The sequence below is a fragment of the Pongo pygmaeus genome, chromosome 5 (assembly GCF_028885625.2).
Source record: "Pongo pygmaeus isolate AG05252 chromosome 5, NHGRI_mPonPyg2-v2.0_pri, whole genome shotgun sequence".
NCBI lineage: Eukaryota > Metazoa > Chordata > Mammalia > Primates > Hominidae > Pongo > Pongo pygmaeus.
Window position 1 is genome coordinate 34,038,949 of NC_072378.2, and position 17,797 is coordinate 34,056,745.

Sequence of the window (17,797 nt, forward strand, 5' to 3'; positions counted from 1 at the left end):
AAGGAACACTCAGCTGCTGACCATGGAGGGGACGCAGAGGGAGAAGTGAGGCTGCAGATGTGGTAGAACTCAGCCTGTGGGCCTGACAGAACTCAAGCAGGGTCCCAGTAGCATCAGGCACCTAGCAGAACTCAGACAATAGGCCAGAAAGAAATCAAGCACCCATTCCTTCACTTGTCACTCGTCATCATTTATTTAAAATCAGGAAGCACCTGCTATGTGCCACGGACTGTATGTGCATGGGGGACATCAGCTGAGTGTCAGCTCCTGGGGGGCATGGGCAGGGACCCCCGTCCTTTGTGTGCATCGCCAGGGCCCCAGTGTGTGGCGCATAGTAGGTTCTCAACAGACACCTGTTGAGTGAAGGCACAAAGGATAAAGGGCTGAGTCTAAATCTGGAACAGACGTGGTCCCTGCCCCTGAGCATCTGACAGTGTAGGCGGCAGGGGAAGAAAGGAGCAAACGCTGAAGGGAGATTAGGACATCATAAACAAAACATGATGTGCTGGAACTGCTGTGCAGTGTTAATTATTAATTTCTATTATTATATTACTGCGAATAATGCAGTCGCTGGCACGAGAGGGATGCAGTGTGTGCTCAGTGAGGAGGGTTTAAGTAACTGCTGCGGGAGCACAGAGGAGGGAGGGGGTGAGCAGGGCGGGATTATCAAGGCTTCCTGGAGGAAGCTGCCTCTGAGATGACCCCTATGGGACTTCTTTCCAGTGGGGAGAAGCGGGGACTTTCTGGGTCCTGGGGTCAATATCTCTGCTGGCAGAGGGCCTGAGACAGCTGGGGAACCCCCAAATCCCAGCCTGGGGGGGTTTTCCTGATTTCGGGTAAGGGCTGTGGTCAGAGTCCCAGTTTCTCCCTGGTAAGCAAAGGAGAGGAGAGCCCAGGGCTTGCTGGACCGAGAGAGTGTGACATGTGCCCCCTCCCGCCTGCAGCTGACCAATGCAGGTGACGATGTGGTCGTGTTCTACAATGATAAGGCATCGTTGGCCCACCTGCTGGACATGATGAAGGCTGCCCGCGACGGCGTGGAGGACCACAGCCCCCTCATGTACCACATTTCCCTGGTGGACCTGCTGGCCGCCTGTGCCGAGGGCAAAAACGTCTACACCGAGATCAAGTGCACCTCCCTGCTGCCGCTGGAGGACGTGGTGTCTGTGGTGACGCATGAGGACTGCATCACCGAGGTGGGGATCGGGGGACTGGGCAAGACGGCTGGAGACGGGGCGAAGGGGCGGGTAAAGCCACGGGACAGGAAGAGTGGGTGAAGCAAAGCCAGGGAAGTGGGCAAGAACCGGGAGGCCAGGGGACAGGAGCAATGTGGCAGCGAGAGCCTGGCCGGGCGGCCCTGCCGCGCCCCTGACCTCCCGCCCGCTGCCCAGGTGAAAATGGCGTACGTGAACTTCGTGAACCACTGCTACGTGGACACGGAGGTGGAGATGAAGGAGATCTACACCAGCAACCACATCTGGACGCTCTTTGAGAGCTTCACCCTGGACATGGCTCGGGTCTGTCCCCATGAGGGGTGTGGGCGAAGCCCCCCAGGAGGGGTGGGAGTGGAGGGGCCCCATGTGAGGAGCCGCCAGCCATCCCTCTGTCCTGCCTCAGGTCTGCAGCAAGCGTGAGAAGCGCGTGGCTGACCCCACCCTGGAGAAGTACGTGCTGAGCGTCGTGCTGGACACCATCAACGCCTTCTTCAGCTCCCCATTCTCTGAGAACAGCACTTCCCTGCAGGTGAGCTTCTCCTCTCCCGCCACCCCAGGGCCAACTTGCCTAGCTTTTGTGAAGGGAAGGGGGGAAATAAGAAAACATATTTATATTTGCTTATAGTACAGAAAGAAGTAACAAAAGGATACATAAGTGTATTGGTTACCTTTTTTTTTTTTTTCTCTGTGGCCTAGGCTGGAGTGCAGTGGTGCGATCTCTGCTTACTGCAAGCTCCGCCTCCTGGGTTCACGTCATTCTCCTGCCTCAGCCTCCCGAGTAGCTGGGACTATAGGTGTCTGCCACCACGCCCAGCTAATTTTTGTATTTTTAGTAGAGACAGGGTTTCACCGTGTTAGCCAGGATGGTCTCGATCTCCTGACCTCATGATCCGCCCACCTCAGCTTCCCAAAGTGCTGGGATTACAGGCGTGAACCACCGCGCCCGGCCTAAGTATATTAGTTATCTATACCGTGTTAACAAATTATCCCCAAACCTAGCAGTTAAAACAACAAGCATTCGCTATCTCAGTTTCTGTGGGCCAGAATGACAGTAGGAATGGTACCATCCAGCAGGAACTCCTAAGTCCAGTGGGTGTGGTGGGTCCCGGAGTGGCAGCACTTACCAAAGATAAGGTAGACGTGCCATCCATGGGATGGTACAGCCAAAGCAGGGATCATGACAGTCTCCCTGGCAGAGATCCTTCGTGCTGGCTAGTTGATCACAGTGATCTTAGAACTGAAATAGGCAGGCAGCCTTCTGAAGGCCTAAGCAGAAGGGCTCCAGGCCAGTGTACAGAAGCCTGATTTGAATCTCGAAAGATTCATGGCTCTTCGGTCAGATTCCTAGACTTGAGCCAGTGCTCAGCCCAGAGCCCCCCTGAATGAAAGCGAGCCAGGCTTCCTTAAGGAAGGGCCCTGCTACATGACCGAAATCAAAGAAACACTGGAAGGATACAAAAGAAACCAATAAAAGGGGCTACCTAGAGGCATAGGGGCTGGGGTGGGGTGGGATAGTGCTTCTAAGACTGGGGGGAAAAATGCTGAGTCCTGCCTTCCCAGGAAGGGTGGTGTATTTTTACACACATTGTTTGGGCCCTGGGATCCCACTGGGACGATGGAACTCTGGTAATTGGTATCAGCTTTCCCCATCCTTGATCAGCTCCAGGGCAATGAGGGTGATGGGGGAGAGACTTCTCAAAGTGTTATTTATTTATTTTTTTTTTTGAGATGAAATCTCACTCTGTGTCCCAGGCTACAGTGCAGTAGCACAACCTTGGCTCACTTGCAACCCCTGCCTCCCAGGTTCAAGCAATTCTCCAGCCTCAGCCTCCCGAGTAGCTGGGATTATAGGCGCCCGGCTAATTTTTGTATTTTTAGTAGAGACAAGGTTTCACCATGTTGGCCAGGCTGGTCTCGAACTCCTGACCTCAAGTCATCCACCCACCTTGGCCTCCCAAAGTGCTGACATTACAGGTGTGAGCCACTGCGCCCGGCCTCAAAGTGTTATCTTTTAAATAACCTTTTGGTTTTTGAACCATGTAAATCCATCACCTTTTTACGACATTAATTTTTTTAAACATTTTTTAAAAGGGTCAGCAACATGGCTATGAGCCCACGGCCTTGGGGAGTTACAGGGCTGCCGTGTACAATTGGGCAGGTCGTGCACTGCTGAAGGGAATACAAGTACCTTTTTCCAACTGGCACAGAGGCACATGGTGGCTAGTGAAGGCTCCGTCTCTCCACCCATGCCCATTCTGATTGGGCCCTGGTTCCTGGACCTGGGGTTGCCCAGGGTGGGGGCCTGGGCTGCAGCAGCGGGCTCTGTGACTTCTTGCAGACACACCAGACGATTGTGGTGCAGCTGCTGCAGTCCACCACACGCCTCCTCGAGTGTCCGTGGCTACAGCAGCAGCACAAGGGCTCCGTGGAGGCCTGCATCCGGACCCTCGCCATGGTGGGTGAGTGTGCCGGGGCACTGGCCAGCTCCAAACCACTCCTCCTGCCGCTCGCAGTGGGGACACCTGCCCTCCTAATAAACGCTTTATCCCTAAGCTCGCCCATCTCCTGCTCCCAGGTGGTTGTCAGTAAGTTCTTCTTGGCGTCTGCCTCATCCTGGCAATTGAGAGAAGCTGTTTTCTCCTCTGGGTCAGTTCCCCAGAGAAGGATGCTCGCCGACATTCTCCAGCTAGAGTTTTTATGGGTATTTGCAGATGGGCTCAGGCAAGAGGGAGGCCTGTGGATTGTTAGGGACAGATGGGGAGGAGGAGACGACAGGTGAGAGAGAGGAAGGGGAAGTCAGGGTAGAGCCGGGGGGAATCAAAGAGGCAGAAACTCCTTTTACCCAACAAGGGGAAGAAAGCCTCTCAGCCCCTCAAGCGTACGTAGGCCGGGGTAGGGGGGGTCTCTGTCCCCCAGACCCTTGGTCTAGTTCACTCTGTCTCCTGGTGTGGCAGCCCTGAGCCTGGCCTCTGGCTGGTCGAACTGCCCCCGCGCCAGCACTCCAGCACCCCCTCCCTTCTCACCCAGCCAAGGGCCGGGCCATCTTGTTGCCCATGGACCTGGACGCCCACATCAGCTCGATGCTCAGCAGTGGAGCCAGCTGTGCAGCTGCCGCCCAGCGGAACGCCTCCAGCTACAAGGCAACCACGCGCGCCTTCCCCCGCGTCACCCCCACCGCCAACCAGTGGGACTACAAGAACATCATCGAGAAGCTGCAGGTGGGTGTGGGGCTGCCTAGCATCTGCCTCGGGAGCTGCTTGGTTGACTCAGCAGCTCCCCTACTTTGGAGGGGCAAGTTCTCGGGGAGTGTTTCTTCCTGTCCTGCCCACACTTCCAGGAAGGGGCTGGTTGGCTTCTCTACACTCTGGGGCTGCTAAGGGCCGGCCCAGCAGCAGGGGACTGGGGATCCTCCTTCCAGAGGAAGCCTGGAGAACCCAGAGGCCTGCTAGTGGGGTTGGAGCTCATGAGGGGGTCGGGACCACCCCTCACTCCTGCAGCGCCCTCTTGTCTATGCAGCACATTTCTGTGCGCTGTCTCGTTGGCCTGTAGAGGGGGTGTGGTGGATTATTTTCCCCATTCGGCAGGAGACTGAGGCTCAGAGAGGGTAAGGGGTTTGCCCAAGGTCACACAGAGCTGGGAGAGAAGCCAGGCTTGGCAGCTCCCAGCCAGGGCTCTGAGCAGACAGACATCACGCTGTGTTCAGGGTGTCTCTGTGGGTGTGGGCCCCTCAGACAGAGGCAGGGCAATCTGTGGAGCTGTTTGGCATTTGGGTTGGGGGAATGGCAGTCACACCCAGGTCATTTCCTGGGCCTGGCAATGACTCTGCCCTGCCCACCCCAGGACATCATCACAGCCCTGGAGGAGCGGCTGAAGCCCCTGGTACAGGCTGAGCTGTCCGTGCTGGTGGATGTCCTGCACTGGCCTGAGCTGCTCTTCCTGGAAGGCAGTGAGGCCTACCAGCGCTGCGAGAGTGGGGGCTTCCTGTCCAAGTGAGCGAGACACTGGGGTGTGGGGGCAGCAGGGGTGCAGCGGCGGGGGACAGGGAAGGGCCCGGTGGGGACTAGATAGGCTCACAGGGTCACAGGGCCTGGGGGTGTTCCTGCCTGGGATGGGGTGGGGAAGTAGCTGGAGGGAGGCAGTTTGGGGCTGCCCTGAGCTGCCTCCTTGGCCGGCTCAGGCTGATCCAGCACACCAAGGACCTCATGGAGTCGGAGGAGAAGCTGTGCATCAAGGTGCTGCGGACCCTGCAGCAGATGCTGCTCAAGAAGACCAAGTACGGGGACCGGGTGAGTGCCCTGGTGGGGCAAGTGCTGGGTGGGCCAGTCAGGAGTGCCCAGGGGCTCAGGGTCAAGCCCGTCAGGCCAGTGGTCAGTGGTGGGCTGTACCCACAATGGGGCCTCACTCCCATCCTCCCCCAGGGCAACCAGCTGCGTAAGATGCTGCTGCAAAACTACCTCCAGAACCGGAAGTCCACCTCGCGGGGGGACCTTCCCGACCCCATGGGCACTGGTCAGTATCGCCTTCCCCTGCCCCCGGGCCCTCCCTTCCACTCTCCTGTCGCACCAGCTCTCCCTCAACCGAGTCCCCCCTCCAGGCCTGGACCCAGACTGGTCGGCGATCGCGGCCACCCAGTGCCGGCTGGACAAGGAGGGGGCCACCAAGTTGGTATGCGACCTCATCACCAGCACCAAGAACGAGAAGATCTTCCAGGAGAGCATCGGCCTGGCCATCCGCCTGCTGGATGGTGGCAACACAGAGATCCAGGTGTGGGGGGCCTGGGGCCTGGACATGCCCTCCTTTGCCTCCGTCCCTTTCTGGAGGAGGTGGGTCTTGAGTTGGGCACTAAAGGCCGAGGAGGGTGTGAAAGAGGAGAGGCCTGAGCAGTGGCTGAGAGGTGAGAAGGGTGGGCATGATGGCGGCAAGATGGTGAGGAGACGGGCTCGGGCCTGGTTGGGGTGGAGGGGTATGCAGGGGTGATGAAAGGACCACGTGACACAGGAGCAGATATGGGGCATGGAGCTGCCCATGGGTGGCCATGGATGCTAGCTGCCAGCACCCAGGCCTGCAGCCCCAGCGGCCCCAGCAGTGTGGTGTGCCTGCCCCACGCCCTGAGTAGGAGCAGGGCCCAGTGCTGAGGCTGCTCCCTGGCCACTGTCCACCTCCAGAAATCCTTCCACAACTTGATGATGAGTGACAAGAAGTCAGAGCGCTTCTTCAAGGTGCTGCACGACCGCATGAAGCGGGCCCAGCAGGAGACCAAGTCCACGGTGGCAGTCAACATGAACGACCTGGGCAGCCAGCCACATGAGGACCGCGAGCCAGTCGACCCCACGACCAAAGGTCAGGGGTCTGAGGCAGAGGCACGGCGTGACAGGGCTCCCAGGATAAGATGTGCAGGGGGGTGGCCAAGGGTGTGGGCAGCTCCAGCCTCACCAGGTCTCACCCACAGGCCGCGTGGCCTCCTTCTCGATACCTGGCTCCTCATCCCGCTACTCGCTGGGCCCCAGCCTGCGCCGGGGGCACGAGGTGAGCGAACGTGTGCAGAGCAACGAGATGGGCACATCCGTGCTCATCATGCAGCCCATCCTGCGCTTTCTGCAGCTGCTGTGCGAGAACCACAACCGGGACCTGCAGGTGAGCGCCTCGCCACACACCTGCCCCTTCCCCCGCCGGCCAGCCAACATGCAGACCAGGCACGGTGGCTGGTGTCCCTCTATGGCATGTGTGCCCTGGCCTGGGCACTGCTGCTTTGTGGCCGGTGGTTCCCCGACCCCTGCAGCACACAAGATCGTGCTCCCCAGGCCGGCCTCCCTCTCCGTGCTGCAGCTGTGCTGTGCCCAACCCTTCTGTGCCCCGCAGAACTTCCTGCGCTGTCAGAACAACAAAACCAACTACAACTTGGTGTGCGAGACGCTGCAGTTCCTGGACATCATGTGCGGCAGCACCACGGGCGGCCTGGGGCTGCTAGGGCTCTACATCAATGAGGACAACGTGGGCCTCGTCATCCAGACCTTGGAGACCCTCACTGAGTACTGCCAGGGCCCCTGCCATGAGAACCAGGTGAGCTGTCCTGGTGGCACCAGTGGCAGCCAGGGTGGCAGCGTGGACATGTGGGTAGATGGAGCCAGCTGGGGCAGGGAGAGAGGCTGAGGTCTCTGGAGCTGCCACAATTCTGAGAGGGCCTGGGCCCTATGTCCCCCACTGCCTCCTGCCAGACCTGCATTGTGACGCACGAATCCAATGGCATAGACATCATCACCGCACTGATCCTCAATGACATCAGCCCCCTGTGCAAGTACCGCATGGATCTGGTGCTGCAGCTCAAGGTGGGGCCCAGTGGCAGGTGTGTGAGTGCTGGGTGTGCATGTGATGTGCATGCACGTATGTGTGACTTGTGTGTCAAGTGTGCATAGTGGTGTGTAATCTGTGGGTGTTAGCATTATGTGTGTGATGGGGCATCATCTGGATGCACAAGTGTGTGGTGTGTGCAGGGTGTGTGTGTAATATACGCATGTTTATATGTACACGAGTGCACATGTGAGCAAGGATGCTGGAACATACACTCACTCTGGATGCAAATATGTTCTGGTTTAGCTGAGGACTTGCTGTGTGTGTGTCTGCTGTCTGGGTAGCTGAGTGTTTGCCACAGTGAGGGTGAAGGCAAGCCTGTGGGTGGGCGGCTGTGCAGGATGCTTCTCATTAAGCCGGGGGGAGGGAGGATGGGAAAGTCATGGCACCTGACCTTTTGTGGGATGGGAGAGCTGTTATGGAGAGGAATGAAGGAGAAGTTGTCAGGGGCATGGTGTCCTGAGACTGTGGCCTGCCTCCCTTCGCCCCTCCACCCAGGACAATGCCTCCAAGCTGCTCCTGGCTCTGATGGAGAGCCGGCATGACAGTGAAAATGCTGAACGCATCCTCATCAGCCTGCGGCCCCAGGAGCTGGTGAGGCTGGGCAGGCAGGCGGGCAGGTGGGCGGGACTGGGTGGAGTGTGTTGGGATGGGGATGAGGGCCCGGCTGGCCCTACTGCCCCAGGAAGAGAGCACTGGAACAGGCACTGCCCCTCCAGGTGGATGTCATCAAGAAGGCCTACCTGCAGGAGGAAGAGCGTGAGAACTCAGAGGTGAGCCCACGTGAAGTGGGCCATAACATCTACATCCTGGCGCTGCAGGTACCAGTTCCACCCGTAGCCCCCCGGGTGCCTGACGGCCATCACCCCCCGGCCACCATGCCCCGCCCCAGCTGCCGTCACCCCCCCAGTCGCCACTGTCGCCCCCCAGCCACCATGTCGCCCAGCCACCATGCCCTGGTGGTGACTGTGCTGCCTTTTCCCTCAGCTCTCCAGGCACAATAAACAGCTGCAGCACCTGCTGAAGCCGGTGAAGCGCATTCAAGAGGAGGAGGCTGAGGGTATCTCTTCCATGGTGGGTGCTGGCCCCGAGACTGGGGTGGGGGCGGGGCCTGGAGCCCAGGGAGGACCCAAGGGCGTGGCCTGGAACAGAGTGAGGCCCTAGAATATGAGCCAGGCTAGAATTTGGGGGTACAGCTCAGGGGGCTGATTGGGACTGGCAGCCAGGGGTGAAACCCAGACAGAAATGTAAGCAAGGCTCAGGTGGGTCTGGGGTGGGTCTGGAAGCTTCAAGCAGGAGCCGGGCTACACTTGGGCAGGACTGAGGAGGCCCCTGCTATCCTCTGGGATTCTCTGGTCGTGGCTCTCCCACTCCCCTCCCTTTGGCCCCAGATTCTCAAGGCTCAGTCCTAGTTGGGCTGGGCTTAGCCTGGTCTGGCTTGGTGGGGACACTTGCTGAAGTGTAGTTCAGAGCTAGGCGAAGGCCTGGGAGGGTGGGGGCTGAGTGCCAGGCCTGGATGTGGAGGCTGGGGCCTGACCTCCGTGCCCTCCCCACCTCCAGCTCAGCCTCAACAACAAGCAGCTGTCACAGATGCTCAAGTCCTCAGTGCCGGCACAGGAGGAGGAGGAAGACCCCCTGGCCTACTACGAGAACCACACGTCCCAGATCGAGGTGGGCCTGTGGGCAGCAGGGGCGGGCGTGGGGGCCCGCGCCGGGAGTGACCATGTGCTGTGTGTGCTCAGATTGTGCGGCAGGACCGCAGCATGGAGCAGATCGTGTTCCCAGTGCCCGGCATCTGCCAGTTCCTGACGGAGGAAACCAAGCACCGGCTCTTCACCACTACCGAGCAGGACGAGCAGGGCAGCAAAGTGAGCGACTTCTTCGACCAGTCCTCCTTCCTGCACAACGAGATGGAGTGGCAGCGCAAGCTCCGCAGTGAGGACCCGCGGGCGGGAGGGTGGGGCGGTCTGGAGCTGCTCACTGATGCCCTGTTATAACGGCCTCTCTTGCCTGCCTGTGGGTGCCCTGTGCCCACCCCCGCCTCACCCCAAGGAAGGGCTCTTCCATGTGTGGCTTCCTCTTGAGCGGGTCCCCGCATGCAAGGGGCAGGGGGTACTCACCAGGGCCCTCCAGCAGCTCACCATTGCCCTCCTCTTCAGGCATGCCGCTGATCTACTGGTTCTCCCGCCGCATGACCCTGTGGGGCAGCATCTCCTTCAACCTGGCCGTGTTTATCAACATCATCATTGCCTTCTTCTACCCTTACATGGAGGGCGCGTCCACAGGTGAGAACACAGGGCTGGCCGGCAGGTTCGCCAGGCCCTGCCATGCCTCCCCCCTGGGTTGGGGCAGAGCCTTGACCAGATGCAGAGTATGCAAAAGCACCCCCTGCGCCATCCTGTGGGCTCTCGCCCCATCATGGAGACACAGGTGCGGACCAAGGGGATGATCAGGGTCTTTGACCTCATGGGAGATAGCGCATGCAGGCACGTGCACATGCGCAGATGTGTCAGCCAAAAACAAGACCTGGTAGCCGCAGCCGGACAGGGCCTCCCGCTTAGGCCTGAGAGGCAGGTGTAATGGAGGAGGCTAAAACCAGGCAGCAGGAACTTAACCGGGAAGGCCGCCAGGAGAAGGTGGCTTTTCGGCACCTGTTGGACCTGCTCTGGGGCCGTGGTGGGCTTGAGGGAGCCCTGCTCACCCTGCTCCTGGCCCCCAGGCGTGCTGGACTCCCCTCTCATCTCACTGCTCTTCTGGATCCTCATCTGCTTCTCCATTGCGGCCCTGTTCACCAAGCGCTACAGCATCCGCCCCCTCATCGTGGCGCTCATCCTGCGCTCCATCTACTATCTGGGCATCGGGCCCACGCTCAACATCCTGGGTGCCCTCAATGTGAGTGCCAGAGGGAGCCCCCATTCCCAAACAAGCTCATGCTCACTGCGCATTCAGACGGCAAGCTGGCCTGCTGCTTCCAGGAGCCACTGCTCTGTCCCATCCCCTCCTCTCTGTTGGGCTCCCAAGTTCCTTATAGACCGGTGGCAGGGACTGTTCTGTACCTTCTTCCTTTCCCTCAACACCTGAGCGCAGCTGGCACTCAGAGACAGAAATTCAATTCAAGAGTCCCTTTGGAGCAACAGGGTCAGGGTGGCTGTGCACACTGTGCTGGCTGCGCACTGCCCAGAGGCACTGCTACGCGGCAGACGTGAAGATTCATATATAATGACAGTCTCCTGACAGATGGAAATAAAGTGCTTTGAGCAAGGAATACCTTTCCCTGATAGACCCAGTCAGCGGTCTTCTCTGTCCCCACCCTCCTTTGCCTGTACCTCACTGTCTTCCTGGAACTGAGGACCCAAGGGGCTGCCTCTGTATTCTGAGTCCCAGGCGCCTAGATGCATTTCTGGAAGCAATTTCATTAATGCCGTGCCTCTCAGGCTCTGAGCTGGGCACTGGGGCGCATGTGTGCAGATTCAGGGTGGGTGGTAGGGCGCTGACCCTCATGCCTTGCACTCGCCCCCAGCTGACCAACAAGATCGTGTTTGTGGTGAGCTTCGTGGGCAACCGTGGCACCTTCATCCGGGGCTATAAGGCCATGGTCATGGACATGGAATTTCTCTACCACGTGGGCTACATCCTGACCAGTGTCCTGGGCCTCTTTGCTCATGAGTTGTTCTACAGCATCCTGGTGAGGCCTTCTGGGTGGGCTGGGGCTGGACGGGGGCACGGGGTGGTTGGGGCTTCCCATGAGTTGTTGGCAGTTCCCCGGCACCAGTCTCTCTGTCCAGTCCTTTTGCTGCTGGGCTGGGAGCAGTGAAATTTCAGAGTCTTTCTCTGCCTGACCCAAGTGTGGCCCTCAAGGCCCTGACGGCCACTCCTGATGGCCACCTGACCCCTTTCTCCGGTGCAGTGGTGGTTCAAGCCTGGACTCTGGAGCTGGACCGGGGGTTTGCATCTCAGCTGGGCTACTACTAGCTGTGTAACTGGGCAAGTTTCTTAACTGCCCCATGCCTCAGTTTCCTCACCTGTAAAATGGGGATAACGACAGCCCCTGCCTTCTAAAATAATTGTGAGATGAAATGAGCTAATGCATGGAAAGCACTTACACTGTTTCCTGGCATGTAGCAAGTGCATTGTAAGAGTTGGCTGGTATTCAGCCACCCGTTTCACCCCTCGTGCCTTCCCCTGGGCCACTCCCTTTCTGTGACCTTAGAATTCCAGGTTCCTTGAGAAGCTCCCCTGACAGGCCCACCCAGCTTGGTTACGGCTAAGTGCAGACCTCCCTGGAGGAGCCCTGGAAAACTGTCTGGAGCCCAGGCAGCCCTCAGGGTTCCAGTGGCATCCCCAGTGAGATTGGCCGGCCCAGCCCCTCAAGGCGCCCTCCCTATCTCAACCCCATCCTGCAGCTCTTTGACCTCATCTACCGCGAGGAGACGCTGTTCAACGTCATCAAGAGTGTGACCCGCAATGGCCGCTCCATCCTGCTGACAGCCCTGCTGGCCCTCATCCTGGTCTACCTCTTCTCCATCGTCGGCTTCCTCTTCCTCAAGGATGACTTCATTCTCGAGGTCGACCGGCTGCCCAACAACCACTCCACAGGTCTTGGAGGCTTCCTCTCCTGGGCAGGTTGTGGGGAATGAGGTTGGGTCTCACAAATGTCTGGCGTCAGGACCAGGACCTGCAGCGCTTACCTCACCAGGTTCCCGTCTGCTTCTCCTCTTGGCTTCGGGGATGTCTAGCTAACACCAGTCTGCCTCGCTCTTTTCTGGAACACACTGAATGGGTGGGAGAGCCTTGGGTCTCTGGCCCCTAAGGAACCCCTTGCTTGAGGGCTGGAGTCCCTTGAACTGTCATTCATGTTAAACCCAGTATTTGCAGAAACTGCCCGTGTGCCAGGCCTAGGGGTACAGAGACCCCTCCCTGCCCTTAGTGTGCAACCCAGTGGGGGGCAGAGGCGTGATGACCCTTCATTGTGGCTGGACAGTGGAGGGCTGGCAGGATCAGGGAAGGTTTCCTGGAGGATGTGACGCTGGGGACAGAGCCAGGGGATGATAAGGCCAGGCGCTGGACCTCCTGGTGATGTCATCCATGTCCCCTCCAGTCAGCCCCCTGGGGATGCCACATGGAGCTGCTGCATTTGTGGACACCTGCAGTGGGGACAAGATGGACTGTGTCTCGGGGGTCTCAGTGCCCGAGGTCCTGGAAGGTGAGGGTGGTGTGTGTGCAGGAGTCTGGGTGGGGTAGGGGGAGCAGGCAGCCCGGGCCTCAGCACACTCTCCGCTTGCAGAGGACGGGGAGCTGGACAGCACAGAGCGGGCCTGTGACACTCTGTTGATGTGCATCGTCACTGTCATGAACCATGGGCTACGCAACGGTGGTGGCGTGGGCGACATTCTCCGCAAGCCCTCCAAAGATGTGAGCACTCCTGCCCACTCCCAAACCTGTGGGGCCCAAGCCACTGTCCAGATCAGCAACTGTGAAGAGTCCTGTCCTTGGCCTCGCATCAGATATTCAGGGTTGAACCCCCTCCCCCGAACTTGTATCCACTTTTCCCTGCTTTCCACACCTGGCCAGTTCCATGACATTACTGCTCAGCTGCCCCCTCACCCTCCCATTCATAAGGAAAGACTTTGGCAACCAAACTTTGCCCCAGGGCTAGGGATGGTGACCACTGGCTTTCCTAGCCCACAGCAGGCGGGCAGAGGGCGGAGCTGAGTCAGCTTTATCAGGAGGCCTCATAATTTGGCTTGGGCAGCCACGTTCCCGAATGTCAGGCCTTCCCGTTGCTTGGGAGTGAGAGGCTGCCTCCCTGGCCAGACAGAGGGTTTCTGGAATGTGTGAGGCCAGGCGTCCTGAGGGTGGGCAGAGGTGTTCAGAGCTGCCTCTTTCCCTCACCAATGTTAGGGGCAGAGACACGCCGAGACTCGTAGCCCTACCTCCCCGCCAGACTCCTTCTGCAGGCCTTCACCCCGGCGTGTCTTGAGTCCACGCTTTCCTAACCCAAACTCAGGGCTTCTGCTTGCAATTCTTGCTCTGTGGAGCCAGGTTGGGTCCACTCTGCCATCTGATGGCCCCCAAGCCAGAGGCCCTCATTTCCTTCTGCTGGGGGCTGGGTCCCCAATATCACAGCCCTGGCCCCAACCTGAGTCCCGTCTTGCCCGGGTGAATGTGGGGACCACTGGGCCCAGCCTCCCTGCCTCACCCCCTGCAGGAGTCTCTCTTCCCAGCCCGAGTGGTCTATGACCTCCTGTTCTTCTTCATCGTCATCATCATCGTGCTGAACCTCATCTTTGGGGTAATCATCGACACCTTCGCTGACCTGCGTAGTGAGAAGCAGAAGAAGGAGGAGATTCTTAAGACGACATGCTTCATCTGTGGTGAGGGTTGCTTCCTGCTCTGTGGAGGCCGCAGCGGGGCTGGAACATCATCTGATGCCAGCGGCAGTGGCAGTTTGGCCCTTCCTGCCCTGGGGAACCCTGGCCTGGGGCTGATGATTTGATGCATTTGCTCATCCCAGAACTGGGGAGAACATGACCCTGCCTGAACTTGGAGTCAGAAGGGAGTGAGACAGGCCCATCCCTGTAAACCCTTGGGGTTTCTAGGTGAGGACACGAGCCCAGTCAGTGCCTGGAGCTTCTGGTCTCAGTCCAGTGCTTTTCCCACCCCTGAAATGAAGTGCTATTCCACTCACCAGCCAGCTCGGGCTCAGGCAGGTGTCACCTGTATGGCCTGTAGGACCTCGCTCATTTAGCCACTCGTGCTTCCCCTGAGTTCAGGGAATTCTGGCGTTTACTCCTAGAGTCCTCGGTTGCCGCTGTGGGAGGGCTGCAGCTGTGGCAGGGCAGGATCTCCACTAAGTGGCTGCTGCTTTAAATAGAAGTGACCCAAATAGCCCAGAGCGAGCTGTTGGAAGCGCTCATCCCGAGAACAGATGCCTCCACCCCCCGGAAGCTGGGTCCCCTCCAGCAGGTGACCCTGCAGTGGCTCTTGAAGGCTGATGGTTTCATTCCCGCCCTCTGCACCCTCAGGTCTGGAGAGGGACAAGTTTGATAACAAGACGGTGTCATTTGAGGAACACATCAAGCTGGAGCACAACATGTGGAACTACTTGTACTTCATTGTGCTGGTCCGCGTGAAGAACAAGACCGACTACACGGGCCCCGAGAGCTACGTGGCCCAGATGATCAAGGTGTGAGCAGGGGCTGCGCTGGGCCTGTGGGCCCAAACCAGCCATTCTAGAGTCAACATCACTGTGCACCAGAGGCCTCATGGTGTTAGCTTCTGAGTACCCTGGGCTCTGGAGAGGAGTGGCCCTATCTGCCCTGTCTGTTGGCCCTGGGAGGCCAGGCGGAGGGGCTCGGACAGCTGCAGACACTTGTTGAAAGGTCAGCAGGGCGAGAAGCAGCAGCTGGAAGGAGCTCTGGGCTGCACGGAAGCCCGCTGTTGCGGAGGGGCCTCCTCACAATTCTGGGTGTCAGGAAAAATCCCACAGCAAACCCATCAGCCCCGAAGAACACGTGTGGTATCCCTGGGCCTGTGGTGTAGTGATGCTGAGGAGGGGTGGAGTTGGGGAGACCCTGCCCGTGGCCAGTGATCTGTGGGCCGCTCTCAGGGAGTGTTTTCTAGCTCGGTGGGAAGGCAGGCTGCTTCCTAAAAAGTCTGAATTAGATGGTCCTGGCCTGAAGGGGAGCCTGGAAAAACTTTAAAAATCACTTAGAGAAATCAAATGTCATCTGTCCAATTTCTGTAATAATTGAGTGAAGGCAGTGAATCATAAAGAAGGAATTCTTTATCGTTTAGTCTGTATTTCAAACTGATCTTTGTTTACAGGTTTATCTGTTGGTCTAAGAATTCACAGCTTGCTACAAGGAAGCTGAGAATTGCTGGTGCCCCCTCCCTCCCCACTCCTCTGTCCTGGGAAACGTGGCTTTGCCTCCCAGACACGTGTCAGATGCCAGCTCTCCTCGGCGGAGCCTCCCAATCCCTCAATTTGCCATCTGTCTGACTCGCATCTTCCCGGGGCGTGGGGCGTGCTTGTCAGGCAGGCGGGCGGGAGGAAGGAAGGAAGGAAGGAAGGAGATCCAGGGTCTGTCTGGGTGCAGAGGCCTTCCTCCACCTCTCAGGGGGTGTCATGAGAGTAAACAGATGGTGCTGATATCAGCGAAGGACTCAAACTCAGCTGCCGACGCTGCCTAACGGAAGTCAGCCTGTCTCAGTGGCAGAGGGTTGACTGCCAGCTCACTCTGGCCCCAGGGAGGACCAGGTCAATTCAGATTTTCCCATGACACATCCCTGACGAGTAATTTTGTCAAGGGTGTGGCAGAAACCTCCCCCCACATTACTGTTTTTCTAAATGAGGACTTTCTAGGCCGGTCCCACGCCTGCTTACCCCACTGGTGATGTTTTTCAGAACAAGAACCTTGACTGGTTCCCCCGGATGCGGGCCATGTCCCTTGTCAGCAACGAGGGCGAGGGGGAGCAGAACGAGATTCGGATTCTCCAGGACAAGCTCAACTCCACCATGAAGCTGGTGTCCCACCTCACTGCCCAGCTCAACGAGCTCAAGGAGCAGGTGTGCACCCCGCCTGATCCCAGGCCCACCCTGGGCTCCATCCCTGGGCAGTCCCCGCCTGCCTTCATCCTTCCTGCCTCACCCTCTTCCCCACTGGCCTCTGGCCCTGGGCCTGGATGTGAAGGCAGGTTCCAAACCCACTCTCTCCTACATGGCAAGTCAGACTGGGGTTGACAATCCCTGCCTTGGGCCGCTAAAGACAAGGCCAAGTGGAAACTTAGTACAGGGTGATGGGGCCCTCTGTCTCTCATCCCCTTCCTCTTACAGCTGCCAGGTAGGTCCTTTGAGGGGATCCCCATCACTGGAGATGGGGAGTTTAAGGCCCTCTTGCCTAGACATCCTCTTCTGCATCTGGCAGTGCCTGCATGAAGATGAGGCAGCCTCTGTTAGTGGGCTGGTTTCCCAGCTGCATCAAATCCAGGGTTTGTGACACGCTAATTGAGAACAAGGGTTTGGTGCTGACATCGACATCCTTAAAGCACCCCGAGGGGCCCTGGCCCACCGCCAGTGCTGAATAGCAGCTGGGCCCACAGGGGAAGACGGGTGCCAAGCCCTTCCACAGCACCCATGGAAGGAAGGTGCCAGGCGGCCTGACCAGGCCTGTTGGCATCTGCTTAACCCTAGATGACGGAGCAGCGGAAACGCAGGCAACGCCTAGGTTTTGTGGATGTCCAGAACTGCATGAGCCGCTGAGGAGAGCCACTGAAGGCCCCAACAGGGGATGCTCATCACTGGAGACTGCGACTGGGAAGAACACTGCCCCCTCCCTCGGGTTGGGTGGCCCTGCCAGCTGGCCAGCCTCCACTCCCACTCTGCCAGACACCCGACACCCACCCAGGCTTTGAAGAGCATGGAGGGGGAGCCTCAGAGCTGACAGTCCTGCTTAGAGCCCTTAAAAAGACTTGAAAGTTCACTGGGACTCAGTTTACCTTAATGCCTTAGCAGAAGATAAATCCTACCTAGAGACCTTTGTTCCTTAAAGCAATAACTGACAACTCTTTGTAGTCCTCCTTGTGGGTAGTTAAGAGTGGGGTCACCCCTTTATCTCCAAGCACTACATTTTGGCTGCTGCCGGCCTCTGGGGGAGGTGGCAGTAATGCTGTTACTAGTGATTTTAGGGCTTTGTTATTTAACTTATTCCAAGGGTGCTGTGCTCAGCCCTGCCCATGGCTGTGCAGCTCCCTCCGTGCCTCAGATCTGCTGTAGCCAGTGCAGACCTGTCGTGTCCATGCCACCTGTGGCATGGCTCCAGGTGGCCTGATGACTCCACGATGGACGATCTTGCTCCCGGGACCTGCCTATTCCCAGGCTTCCTGGGGAAGAGTTGTACGCCCAGGCAACAAGGGCTGAGCTGCGTTTGCGTGGCTGTTTCATGACCGCTTGTTTTTCTCCTTTTGGTGTAATGTTTTACAAATCCTTTGGCCTGAGAACTAATATGTTAATTGCCTTAAATAAATTAATAGAAATCTAGTCCATTAAAAAGGGATGTGTTTCCTGCACTCTCCTGGGGCTGTGGGGATTAACAGGACACACTGGCAGAAGACAGGAACAAGAGCCCCTTCCTGCTGGCCTGGCCTCTCCTCAGGCTCGCAGGAGATGTGCTGAGTGACATCCTGTCTCAGGGGTCCTCTCCTGAGATTTCCCTACCCAGAAGTGCATTTCAGCA

The 17,797-nt window shown here is 58.2% G+C and overlaps 1 protein-coding gene across 7 annotated transcripts in view; it reads left to right on the top strand.

The window, feature by feature from the left end:
- The window catches only part of ITPR3 (inositol 1,4,5-trisphosphate receptor type 3), a 72,457-nt gene extending 54,844 nt beyond the window's left edge, over positions 1–17,613 (top strand). For all 7 annotated transcript variants that reach the window (XM_054490243.2, XM_063666124.1, XM_054490242.2 and 4 more), the window contains 28 exons: positions 945–1,196; positions 1,392–1,517; positions 1,618–1,743; positions 3,553–3,673; positions 4,242–4,432; positions 5,055–5,203; positions 5,392–5,500; positions 5,633–5,723; positions 5,809–5,978; positions 6,380–6,554; positions 6,664–6,848; positions 7,074–7,274; positions 7,430–7,540; positions 8,061–8,156; positions 8,282–8,383; positions 8,550–8,636; positions 9,123–9,233; positions 9,305–9,497; positions 9,722–9,847; positions 10,282–10,454; positions 11,083–11,247; positions 11,966–12,158; positions 12,661–12,765; positions 12,847–12,974; positions 13,771–13,936; positions 14,588–14,748; positions 15,970–16,131; positions 16,756–17,613. In XM_054490243.2, the coding sequence (XP_054346218.1) occupies positions 945–1,196; positions 1,392–1,517; positions 1,618–1,743; positions 3,553–3,673; positions 4,242–4,432; positions 5,055–5,203; positions 5,392–5,500; positions 5,633–5,723; positions 5,809–5,978; positions 6,380–6,554; positions 6,664–6,848; positions 7,074–7,274; positions 7,430–7,540; positions 8,061–8,156; positions 8,282–8,383; positions 8,550–8,636; positions 9,123–9,233; positions 9,305–9,497; positions 9,722–9,847; positions 10,282–10,454; positions 11,083–11,247; positions 11,966–12,158; positions 12,661–12,765; positions 12,847–12,974; positions 13,771–13,936; positions 14,588–14,748; positions 15,970–16,131; positions 16,756–16,824 (4,044 nt within the window). In that variant the 3' untranslated portion in view covers positions 16,825–17,613. The remainder of the gene's footprint in view (positions 1–944; positions 1,197–1,391; positions 1,518–1,617; positions 1,744–3,552; positions 3,674–4,241; positions 4,433–5,054; positions 5,204–5,391; positions 5,501–5,632; positions 5,724–5,808; positions 5,979–6,379; positions 6,555–6,663; positions 6,849–7,073; positions 7,275–7,429; positions 7,541–8,060; positions 8,157–8,281; positions 8,384–8,549; positions 8,637–9,122; positions 9,234–9,304; positions 9,498–9,721; positions 9,848–10,281; positions 10,455–11,082; positions 11,248–11,965; positions 12,159–12,660; positions 12,766–12,846; positions 12,975–13,770; positions 13,937–14,587; positions 14,749–15,969; positions 16,132–16,755) is intronic.
- Positions 17,614–17,797: the final 184 nt, after the last annotated feature.